Consider the following 11,696-nt stretch of genomic DNA (forward strand, 5'->3'; position numbering starts at 1 on the left):
GCATGCCTGTAGTCCCAGGTACTTGAGAGGCTAAGGTGTGAGGAACACCTGAGCCTGAGCCTGGGAAGTCAAGGCTGCAGGGAGCCGAGGTTGTTGTGCGTCTGCACTCCAGCCTGGGTGATGAGAGTGAGACCCAAGAAAGAAAGAAGAAAGGAAAAAGAAAAATACAAAGGAAGAAAGGAGAGAAGGAAGGGAAGAAAGAAAAAAAGGAAGGAAAGAAAAAAGGAAGGAAGGAAAAAAGGAAGGAAGGAAGGAAGGTCAATAATTGGGTTTCATGCCTTGATTTCAGTCCCATACATTAAAGAAAAAAATTCTCTCAAGGTCTTAGCCTAGCAAGGCGCATGTCCCTAGGCCCACTGGCCGTGGGTCCTGCCCTCAGGTGGTTTTCAGTCCTCCCCCTCATGATCCCAGCGGCCATCGCCATCTCCTACCTCTGCCTTTTCGATATTCTCATTCTGAAGGGAGGCCTCTTCCTCCTCCTCTTCCCGTATTACCTTCATTAGCTCAAGGAAGCTGGGGATCGGGCCCTGATCCTTCATCTCCCGGAGCCGGCACCACAGCGTATGGTTAAGAGTGGCCCCGGCCAGGACCTGCTCCAGGCGGACCTGGTCCGCGATGCGCCGCGGGATGGCGCGTTTCTCCACGGCTCTCCAGAGCAGGGTTTCTAACCGTAACACATAGGCCGACACCTTCTCTCCCTCCTCCTGACAGGTCTTCAGGTACCTCACCTGGGAGGTCCTGCGGCTCTCCAGGCTCCCAAACACCTGCTTAAAGGCCTCCAAACACTCTTCCACACTGATGGACGGGTTGTCTGCCTGAACCACGTGCATGAGGTCCAGGGCAGGGCCCCGCAGGCTCTCCGCCAGCCACCTCTTCTTTTCTGCCTCTGTTAACGGCCACTCTTTGACTATCTCCGTGGCCTGTTCCAACCAGACCTCAACAGGCTCTTCCTCCGGGGTTGGCTTGGCACTTCCCGAGAACACTCGCAGTTTCCGGTATCTCATGGGTAGCAGGGGCTGAGGCGCGTGTGCCATTGCCTGTCCCAACAGATGGGCCAGTAATTCTGGTGAGATGCAGGGCACGGCGGCTGGAGACACGCCCCTATGCCCCAGGGCTCGAAACATACCCGAGATGGTCTGCCCCTCTTGTTCTAGAAAGAGGTTCAGCCTTTCCAGGAACTCAGTGTCCTGACTGGGGGTCTTAAAGATCACCTTCCAGACACCCCCCTTTCCCTGGACCTCACTGGGGATGGCTGAGACATCAGTATCTTCCAGAAGCTCTAGTAAGACAGCATTGCTATTCTCCTGCTTCCGGAATATCTTGCCAAGCAATCTATACCTGCCCAGAGACTTTAAAGTCTCCTGAAGGACCTCCTGAATCTCAGCCTCCTCATACTCCGCTGGTATCCCCGTAACCATTAGTGACTTCTGCTCATCCACACTCATCAGCCTGCACCAGTCCTCTAAGAGTGCCAGTGCCATCTTCCCAAGAACTGACCCACTCCGACTCTACGGGTACCAACCTGTTAGTGGTTGCTATGCACTGACTTAGTATTGAAAGTATCCTGGATGAGCTTCTAACCTTAGAACCCACCAGTGAATGGGTCCCAGGTTAGGTCACTCCAAGATAGTCACAAAGTTTTCTGGACAAATAACCCTGCCCGACCCAGTGGCAAGAACTCAGGACTTCTTGTGGTCTTTAGACCTGAGTTCTAAGTCAGTTCTAACCACACCTCTGCCTGCAGCTCTGAAGTCGGGTTGCAGATGATCTTCTCAAAGATGCTGGCAGCCACGTGGCACCGACGCTTCTCTGACAGTTGAGGCACCTGGGACAGCTGCTTTTTCCACAGCCTCCTGATCTCTGATGTTTCGCCTCTCTCCAGTGGGTGGGAAAATGCCTTCCACTATGGCACCCAGAACTCTTGGAGAGAAGTCTCCCAGTAGGGCGCCTTGGACCCCTAGTGAAACAAGGTTCAGTTTTACCGCACAGCACTCTCTTTCCCAGGAAGCATCCGTGCTCTAGGTTGGAATGGAACTGGGGGAAGATGAGGGTTCTGTTTCACAGTGTGCTTGCATCTGCCCCCACGCTGTCACACCCCTTCTTTGCTTACTGTGACTCTTTTCCTCTCGAGGACTCCAGTGAAATTTGGTGTCCCCACTATAACCTTATCAGACCTATTAATTAATGTCTGAACCCCATTAAGGACAGGATTCAAGGTCTTTGCCATGTGAAAGATGAAATCAGGAGACGTGGCTAAATACCTGTTTATGTGTTCCCGAGTGTTCTGCAAGAGTTGAGGAGCTTATTTATTCACCTTCTAGCACAGGAAGACGTCACCCACCTCCACACAACGATGTGTCTGTCTTAGCTTCAGCCAAGCCAAGCTGCCCTGTTACACATAAATAATAAGAATAGTATTTATGCTTCATTAATATTCAATAGGAAGACCGTTAATGCACTTATTCAAAAATATGACAATCCTTCACAATGCTACTCAATATTAAGTTGCTTTACTTCTTTGTGTAGCAAAACTGATTAGGAATCACTCAAACATTTAAAAATAGTTTAATCTAGGTATAACAATTCAGGAAAAAAAATCTCATGTCAGACTAAGTTAAATTTGGAATTATGAATTAATTCTCTTTTGTTGTGTCTGGAAGGCTTTGCAAACACACATTTGGGTTTTGCTTTTGCTATGAATGGTAAGTAAAATAGTTTGAATGTTTGCCCCCTCCAAATCTCATGCTGAAATGTGATCCCCAGTGTTGGAGGTGGGGCCTGGTGCGATGTGTTTGGGTCATGGGAGTGGACCCCTTATGAATGGCTTGGTGCCATCCTTGGGGTAATGAGTGGGTTCTTGCTGTATTAGTTTCCTCCAGATCGGATTGTAAAAAAGAGACTGGCACCTCCTGCCCTTCACTCTTGCTCCCTTTCTTGCCACATCTGCTCCACTTTTGCCTTCTGCTATGATTGGAAGCTTCCTGAGGGGTCACCAGATGCATATGCCAGCACCATACTTCTTGTACAGCCTGCAGAACTGTGAGCCAAATAAACCTCTTTTCTTTATAAATTACCCAGCCTCAGGTATTCCTTTACGGTAACACAAAATACACTAAGACAGTAAGTTACTAGCACAACACTTTCTCCTAGCATTTCTTTCTGTTTTTGTTTTTTGAGACAGGGTCTCACTCTGCTGCCTAGGCTGGAATGCATGGCTCACTGTAGCCTTAACCTCTCCTGGGCTCAAGCAATCCTCCAACCTCAGCCTCCTAAGTATCTAGGACCAAAGGCACATGCCACCATTCTTGGCTAGTATTTTAATTTTTTGTGGAGACAGAGTCTCCCTATGTTGTTCAGCCTGGTCTCGAACTCCTGGGCTCAAGCGATCCTCCTGCTACAGCCACCCACAGTACTGAACTACACGCATGGAACACAATGCCCAGCCTCTCCTAGCATTTGAACTTTAACCCATCATTTGAGAAACAAGGAGGAAGCTCACCTAAAAAGGAGTTTGTTCTGGATAGCCTGTGGAGATTAGAGAATGTAAACAAGTTAGAGGTGGCTGGGCATGGGGACTCACACCTGTAATCCCAGCACTTTGGGAGGCCAAGGCGGGTGGATCACCTGAGGTCAGAAATTCAAGACCAGCCTGGCCAACATGGCAAAAACCCATCTCTACTAAAAATACAAAAATTAGCCCGGTGTGGTGGCGCATGCCTGTAATCCCAGCCACTTGGGGGGCAGGAGAATTGCTTGAACCTGGAAGGCGGAAGTTGCAATGAGCTGAGATTGTACCGCTAACCTGAGTGACAGAGTGAGATTCTGTCTCAAAAAAGAAAAAAGTTAGAGTTCCTAATACCTTCCAGTTACCACTGCATAGTGTGTGTTGGGGGCTGCAGCCATCTCCCTCTTTGCCTAAACATCTTCATCAATTCGAATGGGGGCCATATGCCACAAGGCTGTCCTGTACCTCTATCAGCAGCTGCTTCTGCTGTGCGCACATCTCTAGAGTCTTTAGGGAGGTGCTGAAGACACTAGGGGTGCCAGAGAGCCAGGAGGGCAAAATGCTACTTCACCCCTGTGTCCAGGAGCCCTAGGGACCTGAGACTTCTGACTTCTCTATGCCTGACTTTTCCTTTCTAAAATATGGGAGCTGGTGGGGGGAGGGCCAGGTGCAGTGGCTCACATCTGTGAACACAGCACTTTGGGAGACCAAGGTGGGAGGATCACTTGAGCCCAGGAGTTTGAGACCAGCCTGGACAACATAGCAGGACCCTGTCTCTACAAATAGTAAAAATAAAAAAATTAGCTGCGCATGTGACACTGCTGTGTAGTCCCAAGTACTTGGGAGGCTGAGGAGGGATGATTGCTTGAGCCCAGCAGGTCAAGGCTACAGTGAGCTGCGTTTTGCACCACTGCATTCCAGCCTGGGTCACAGTGTGAGACTCTGTCTGAAAACAAAAACAAAAACACAACTGGGGGCAACCTTTCTCCCCACTGGGATATTTAGAGGAAACACAGAATGTAAAAAGACACTGCCCAGAGAGAAGCATCTCTCTGGTCTACAGAATGACTGCCACGCTTCATGAAGTTAGGCTGTCTTCCGATGCCTCTTCCTCCTAATGTGACCTGTAGTGTGACTTTCTAATAAAAACACGGCAAGAAATACCCTTCACATACAACAGGGCCACAGATGGAAATATCTGGATATGGTAGAAATAGAAGAACTTTGTATTTTCTCACATAAAGGGGGTCACAGGACAAACTGGAAAAGAAGCCAGACTTTGAAGTGGAAGACCCCCAGTGGAACTGTTGAATCATTTAAGTAAATACCCAACCTTGGACCAAGCTCTCTAAATCTGTTTCCCAACCTGGAAAGCAGCGCTGATAAGCATGAATCTTACAGGGGGCTGTGAGTGGGAAATGATGTAATTCAGTTGGAATCGCTTTTTTTTTTTCAAATGCTTTATTCAAATGCAAAGCACATCTGGCCCCTCGGGTTCTCTCAGCCCCTCTACGCCTATATTCCTAGTTCTCTTCCGGAGACGACTTTACCGTCACGGTGGGCTGATCTTCAAACTGCAACTGGTGGTCCACTAGATGTAACTCTATTCACCAAACTATCCCTCACAATTGGACAGTGGGGGTGGTTGGTAACCGCATTTACTCCTGGGGTGACAATGGGACAGAATTTCTGGTCACAAGGCCCTGCGCGGTGGCCTTGCGGGAAACGGCCTCTCAGCCCAAACCCACCCTGGTTACTGAGCATGCCCAGACCTCCCTCCCGGGCCGCCAAAGGAGGGGCACCATTTCCGCAGGATCTTGCCACTGTGGAAAGAGAGGAGGGGCTGGCATCCGGCAGAGGCAAGGACTGATACGCAGAAAGGACGTGGAGATGGAAATAAGCAATGAAGGACCCGCACTGACCGTGTTACGCAGCAAATCCAATTTCCCCCCCAACCCCCGGTTACTTACCACGCCGGTGGCAGTAGCTCCCCTACCTGCACACGCACACCAAGTTCCTACGTACCTTTCCTCCGCTTGGCCCCCGCACAATTCACGGTACTCACAACTTACCTCCTACTCCGCACCAGATGCACACCCGCGCTTACTCCCAAACACGTGGCATCTGGTAACCTGGGAAACGCCGCGGCTGTGGCGCAGTGCGCAACAAGGGCGGGGGAACCAGGCGGGGCACTGGGACGCCGGGAACAGGTGGAGATTTGGGGAGGGGGTTTCAATTTGTTTCGCCCCCCACCCACTTTTTATTATTATTATTTTTTGTGGGGGAAGCAGAAGAAACCAAATCGCGACACGTTCCTGCGTCCTTTTTGCCGCAGTGGCGCAGAAACGGCCCAAGGCGCCCTTGGGCAATAGAGAGGGTCTGCACCCCCTCTCTAAGACGTGGCACTGGGCTGGAATTCCGCACCGCAATCTTTTCTACACCCTTATAGACCGCAGACCTGCGTCTCTCTCTATACCCGTCTCCCATCTGCTGCGCCACTCTGCATTTCTTCCGCCATGTTTTGTCCCCCTCACCCATCACCCGCCACCCGCCACCTCAACCACACCAAAGTGGATGCACGAAGCGGGAACCTTATGGTTTTAGTCTTTCTGCTCCCTGCAGCCTGCCAAGGCGAGTGGGCAAACTGAAGCTTGGGGGTCCAGTGTCTCGGCTGCCCCCGTCCTGTGCCACCCCTTGTTCATCTTCAGCGCCACCCCCCTTCCCACACCTGGAGTAGCCTGGCGCCCGGCTGGTCCCCTTTTCCCATCCACCAGCTCACGCCCAGGGTAACGGGGCGGGAGCCCTAGCCAGAGTGAGCCACCGACCCTGGCCGAACTCCGCCTCGCTACAGGTAGAGGTGCCTGGGCCGGGCAGGTGGGGGAGAGGGGCACAGGGGCCGGGGGCTGCGCCCTCGGGTCCTCACCCCGCGTGCCCTGCCCGATACTTACACAGGCGCGGAGAGCGGTCAGCGAGCCCTCGGCTCCACATCCATTATCCGGTGGTCTGGCCGCTTCACTTCCGGAGCTCTGGGCTAGGGGCGGTGCCGCCCTCCTCTCTCTCTTTTCTTCCCTCCCCTCCTGCCCTCCCCTGCGCGCCGCACCCCTCCCCGGCGCCGCGCCCCGCCCGCGCCTCCCTCCTCCCAGCGCTGCCGGGAACTGGCAGCCTCTCCGCTCCCGCAGCCGCAGCGGCCGCCCTCCCGGATCCAACTTTGCCACTCGCCCGAGCTCGCGCGGTGGCCGCGGGGGGCGTGGGCAGGGAGGGGAGAAGCGGGGTCAGGGGGAGGGACCGGGAGGGTGGGTCGCCGGCTCGCCAGCCTTCCTTCCTTTCTGTGCACCTTGCGGTGGGCGGCGAGCGGCAGCCGCGGCAGCAGCTAGGAGGCTTGTGCACACGGAGAGGGAGACTTAGGGACTGGCAGACGGACGGACGGACGGCGAGGACCCTCTCCGAGCCCCCGAGCCATGGCCGAGAAAAAGCAATCCGGGAAGGCGGCAGAGGACGAAGAGGTCCCTGCCTTTTTTAAAAACCTGGGCTCCGGCAGCCCCAAGCCCCGGCAGAAATTCTGTGGCATGTTCTGCCCGGTAGAAGGGTCCTCGGAGAGCAAGACCGTCGACTTCGCCTCGCTGTCGGTGGGCCGGGGCTCGGGGCAGGTGGTAGCTCAGCAGCGGGACGTCGCCCACTTGGGCCCGGACCCGCAGCCGCCGTACTCGCGGCAGGGCCGGCGCGCCGGCGGGGAGCCATCTGTTGAATCGGGCCGGAAGGTGGAGATCCGGAGGGCCTCAGGCAAGGAAGCCCTGCAGAACATCTACGACCAGGTCGGTGTGGGGGTGGGGGGTGGAGACGGAGGACGGGGCGCGGGGATCGCCCCTCCCTCGCCCCTGAGCCCGGCGCGCCCGCCTTCATGCCCCGCCCTGGACCTCGCCTCCCGCATCTGCACGCGCACCCCCCCGCCCCTCTCCGCGCAGGGTGCGGCGAGGCTGGGGCTGGGCGGTGGGCGGCCGTGCGCCCACAAAGGCTGCCCGCGTCTCCTGGAGCTTGGGAGGTGGGGCGTGGGCAGAGGGGATGGGCTGATCCCGGGCTGGGGCGGAGGGTGGTCGCCTGGGAAGGGTTGGCCGCGGTTCCATTCTTCTGAAACCCTCCCGGGCGGCTTCCGATTGCAGCTGCGGCTGGGTGCCCCGCCCTTTTTTGAGGCGTGGGGTGGAGGCTTTGCGTGAAGGCCCGCGGCTCCCGGGTGGTCGGTAGGCGCCAGGGTTCCGACGGCGGCTCCCTGCAGCCTCAGCCGGCACCTCCTGCGCTCGCGTCCCGAGCTCCGAGGCCAGGACCATGGTCAGCGCCCCCCGGACCGCCTCTGAGCACCGCACCGCTCTTGACTGCTGCTGGCGGCCTGAGAAGAGGCAGGGAGGCCCTGGAGTCGCCCGAGGAAACCGAGACGCTCCTAAATTGCCTATATGGGGAACAAAGTTCCAATAAGTGTCTCAGCCAGGGCTTCCCAGAGCGCTCCGCAAGCCGCTATGTGGGAGGTGCTTTAGGAACCGGGGAACTGAGTGGGTTATGTTCAAAGGGTCAAAAAGACAAGGAAAGGGGGGAAACCCCTCGCATTCGTAATAGATTATCGAAGAAGACTAGACCCCTCTTCTTGTGTTAATGAGGAAAACAAAGGCCAATTTGGTCAACCTTGATTTTACAAAGTGTTTTTCACCCTCTGACAGATACGAACAGTGAGCATTTTTAGCGCAGTGATCGTCTCACACCAATCGTCTCACACCACAGTTCTTTCTTTATCTGAGTGATCCTTACACTAGTGTAATCCTTTTCCACAGCCTTAGTTTCTTAACTGATAATTCACAGTGCAAAATGTTTTAACACCTTTTCTGTTTCCCTCCCATGCTCACTGGTGAAGATGAGAAGTCAATGAATGAGTGATTATTTATTGAATACCTATTGTGTGCCTTGCCTTGTAGGGCAGGGGGAAGGTTAGTTATACAAAGTGCAAGAGGTTTCTTCTTCTCAGAGGGCTTCCAGAGTACTTGGGAGTGGTCTATACATATTCACCAAGGGATTACACAAGCATTTACATTTGTGTACTTACGGTGACAGATTTGAGAAAAATTCAGAGTCGGTGATGATGCCTGGAGCATGATGTGACCGTCTGCTGATGTGACATAGAATTTTGCAGCTTTTGACGTTTGTAGGATCAAGTCTAGGAAAAATAAGTCATCTGTAAAAGGTGACACAACTAATAATTTATATCCACCCCCAGCCCTACCCTCTAATATATTCATATAAGGGAGGGTCTCAAATCCAAAAAACTTGCTTTGTTCCAAGTGATGAAACAATTGAAGTAACAGTTTCTAATAATGTAACTTATACTAAAAGCTGAGTGAGTGTGTGTGAAACACTTCCCTATGTGAAAACATTGGATGAAGGCCAAAATCATATAGCATCATGGTTCAGCGAGTAGCCTCATGCATGGCAAGTTATGCTGGTGATTCTGATCTCCTAGAGGGAAGCAGAGAAACAATTGGAGAATAAAGAAGAGATCATGTAAAAAATGGCAGATTGGCTGGGCGCGGTGGCTCATGCCTGTAATCCCTGCACTTTGGGAGGCTGAGGCAGGTGGATCACCTAAGGTCCAGAGTTCAAGACCAGCCTGACCAACATGGAGAAACCCCGTTTCTACTAAAAATACAAAGTTAACCGGGCGTGGTGGTGCATGCCTACAATCCCAGCTACTCGGGAGGCTGAGGCAGGAGAATCGCTTGAACCTGGGAGACAGGTTGCAGTGATCCAAGATTGCACCATTGCACTTCAGCATCTAAAAAAAAAAAAAAAAAAAAAAGGCAGATCAGGGGATAGGGTTTGAAAGTGGCCACCCCTATCATGATAGAAGTGAATTAAAACTCAGGTTTGAAAGCCATAGTTCCACTGTGTTGAATAACACTTCTTTTTTTCTTGGCCATTTGGAAGCTTAGATGTTTGAAATTCTAAATTGTAAATCTAAGGCACAGAGAGGGGGAGATTTGAAGAGAAAAATACTCAAACAAACCTCAAGGCAGCTTTAGACTGCAATCCACATTGGCTTCAGTTGCCCAGTTATTTGTAATAGAGGGCGATTCTAGCTCGGCCTTTCTGCAGCCCCTTCCCCTGAATTTTCATGTTTAATGTCGTCTTATCACATAAGGCCTATTCAACGAGATGTTGTCATTCATGACTAAGATCATTTACCTGGATCAGCACTTGCAATGTTTCAATTTCTTGCAATGTTTCATTTCATGTCTATACAAAAGGGCAAAGACTGTGTGTGTACATGTGTTTCTATCATATAACAATAATGATTTCCAAAAAGCACAACTGGCCCACAAATTTTACTGAGTTGATTCATTATTACTTAGTTTTCACTGAATGAGCCAGGTGAGTGCTAGCATCTCTGTGTATTCTAATTGGAAGCCCTGGCACAAAGAGAGGTGGGGGAGATGGAGAGTGGGTGGATCCTGGGATCCTGACTCATGCTATCCCTCCTCTCTTGCAGCTGTATTTATGTGTTGTTAATGTATAGTCAGACCTGACTTTGCTCATCTGTTGCACGAAGAGGCCTGCTGTTCCCCTGCAAGGCTTTGGGAAGGGAGAGAACAGGCTTCCTTAACCCACCTGCCACATGGGTCATGGAAGATGAGAGATGTTGGACATGAGGACTTGCAGGAACTAAATGAAATTATGTTTAGAGTGTGAGCCAGACAGCACCAGAAAGCAATGGGTGTGGCTTGACTTGGCATGTCAGATTTTGGCGGAGTAAAAGAGCAAGTACAGTGACTGTGAATGAGGAAAGCGTCTATCTTGTTACACTCTTTTCCCTATAAGTCCTCTTTGGGCTGCAGTGAGGTTACATTGATTACCACTGTGAAAGACTCTGAGCTGCTTGGAAGAGAGAGAAGAAAAGCATCTCTCTTGGCCCAATCCTCCCTTGTCAGTGCCCAGGGGTTCCTCAGCCTCTTTCCTTCCTCCTAGGAACTTCCTCCATTCTACCCCAGACACAGTGTAGCCAGAACCAGTGGCTCCTCCAGGGATCCTGGACCATAAGGATACTTTCCAAGGGGCCACTAGGTCCTTCTCCCAGCAGCAAACAACCTATGCAGGCTGGAGTGACAGGGAGTGATTCTCCTCTTCTCCAGGGCAGGTGCCACTGAGTGGATGGCAGAGTGCTGCTGAGTTTGGCAATATCACTGAGTCTGTGAAGTGCTTTCTGGGGCTCCCTTCCATCTGGGCCCCTGTGTTGAGTCTCTCTGGCCCTGGGAGCCCCCCTCTAACTGTTCGACATCATTCCCACTCCATCCCCGTAGGAAGCCCCTTTTAGATCTTTTTTCTTCCAAAGGACAACAGGTTCTAAAATCACTCTTTGCCCTCCCTTCTCCCATTCAGAATTCTTAACTTGCATTTATCTAAGTTAAAGAGAAATTCCAAGGATTAAAGCCATCTGCTTCTTAGGCGAATGACTGATGCCTGAGTTGTCCCCAGAGATACGTGTTTGATAATAGACTGGTCTCTTAAACAAAATGAATGTGAAGTTAGTGGGGTGTGTGGTGGAGATTTGGCTGGAAGCCTGGAATAAAGGCAAAACCTTGACACTTTACAGGTCATATTGATTCAAAACAGGAGATACAAGCATTTGTGTGTTCAGGATTCAAAAAACTCTAAGACCCACCTGGGTTTAAAGGGAGGAAAGTGGGGTGGGGGGACTTGGAGAGGGGAAGGAAATGATGAAAATCCATCATTTGTTGTTTGCTCTTGATTTCCCAACTGGTTATTGAATTAATCATGTAATTAGTTGTTAAAAAATAATTTTTACGTAACATAAAATTTGCCACTTTAACCATTTTTAAGTGTACAGTTCAGTGGTGTTAAGTATATTCACATTGTTGTGCAACTGATCTCCAGAATGTTTTCATCCCCCCAAGCTGAAGCTGTGTACCCATTATAAACACCAACTTCTCATTCCACCTCTTCCCAGCCCCTGGCAACCACCATTCTCTTTTCTGTCTCTGCCAGCTTGACTACTCTAGATTCCTCACATAAGTGGAATGACACCGTGTATGTTCTTTGTGACTGGCATATTTCACTTAGCATAATGCCCTTAAGGTTAATCTATGTTACAACATGTGATAAAATTCCTTCTTTTTTTATGGCTGAATCATATTTC

At 51.3% G+C, this 11,696-nt stretch overlaps 2 protein-coding genes across 3 annotated transcripts in view; one reads left to right on the forward strand and one right to left on the reverse strand.

Annotated features, from left to right (window-relative positions):
• Positions 1 to 67: 67 nt before the first annotated feature.
• PNMA2 (PNMA family member 2) lies at positions 68 to 6,710 on the reverse strand. 2 transcript variants are annotated; one of them, XM_017540395.1, is made up of 3 exons: positions 6,454 to 6,710; positions 2,262 to 2,389; positions 68 to 1,957 (listed from the first exon to the last, which is right to left on the reverse strand). In XM_017540395.1, exon 3 carries the CDS (start codon positions 1,479 to 1,481, stop codon positions 387 to 389), a length of 1,095 nt encoding a protein of 364 aa, XP_017395884.1. In that variant the 5' UTR covers positions 1,482 to 1,957; positions 2,262 to 2,389; positions 6,454 to 6,710; the 3' UTR covers positions 68 to 386. The 2 variants fall into 2 exon arrangements, with proteins under 2 accessions (XP_017395884.1, XP_017395885.1); XM_017540396.2 differs by lacking the exon at positions 6,454 to 6,710 and adding an exon at positions 5,531 to 5,626.
• The window catches only part of DPYSL2 (dihydropyrimidinase like 2), a 138,584-nt gene continuing 133,512 nt past the window's right edge, over positions 6,625 to 11,696 (forward strand). The window contains exon 1 of the mRNA XM_017540387.2: positions 6,625 to 7,317. Within this exon, the coding sequence (XP_017395876.1) occupies positions 6,964 to 7,317 (354 nt within the window). The 5' untranslated portion in view covers positions 6,625 to 6,963. The remainder of the gene's footprint in view (positions 7,318 to 11,696) is intronic.

Source organism: Cebus imitator, unplaced genomic scaffold, assembly GCF_001604975.1.
Source record: "Cebus imitator isolate Cc_AM_T3 unplaced genomic scaffold, Cebus_imitator-1.0 Scaffold125, whole genome shotgun sequence".
Lineage (NCBI taxonomy): Eukaryota > Metazoa > Chordata > Mammalia > Primates > Cebidae > Cebus > Cebus imitator.

Coding starts and splice junctions, on each gene's coding strand:
- PNMA2 (XM_017540395.1), bottom strand. CDS start 1,481: ATGGCACTGGCACTCTTAGAGGACTGGTGCAGGCTGATGAGTGTGGAT.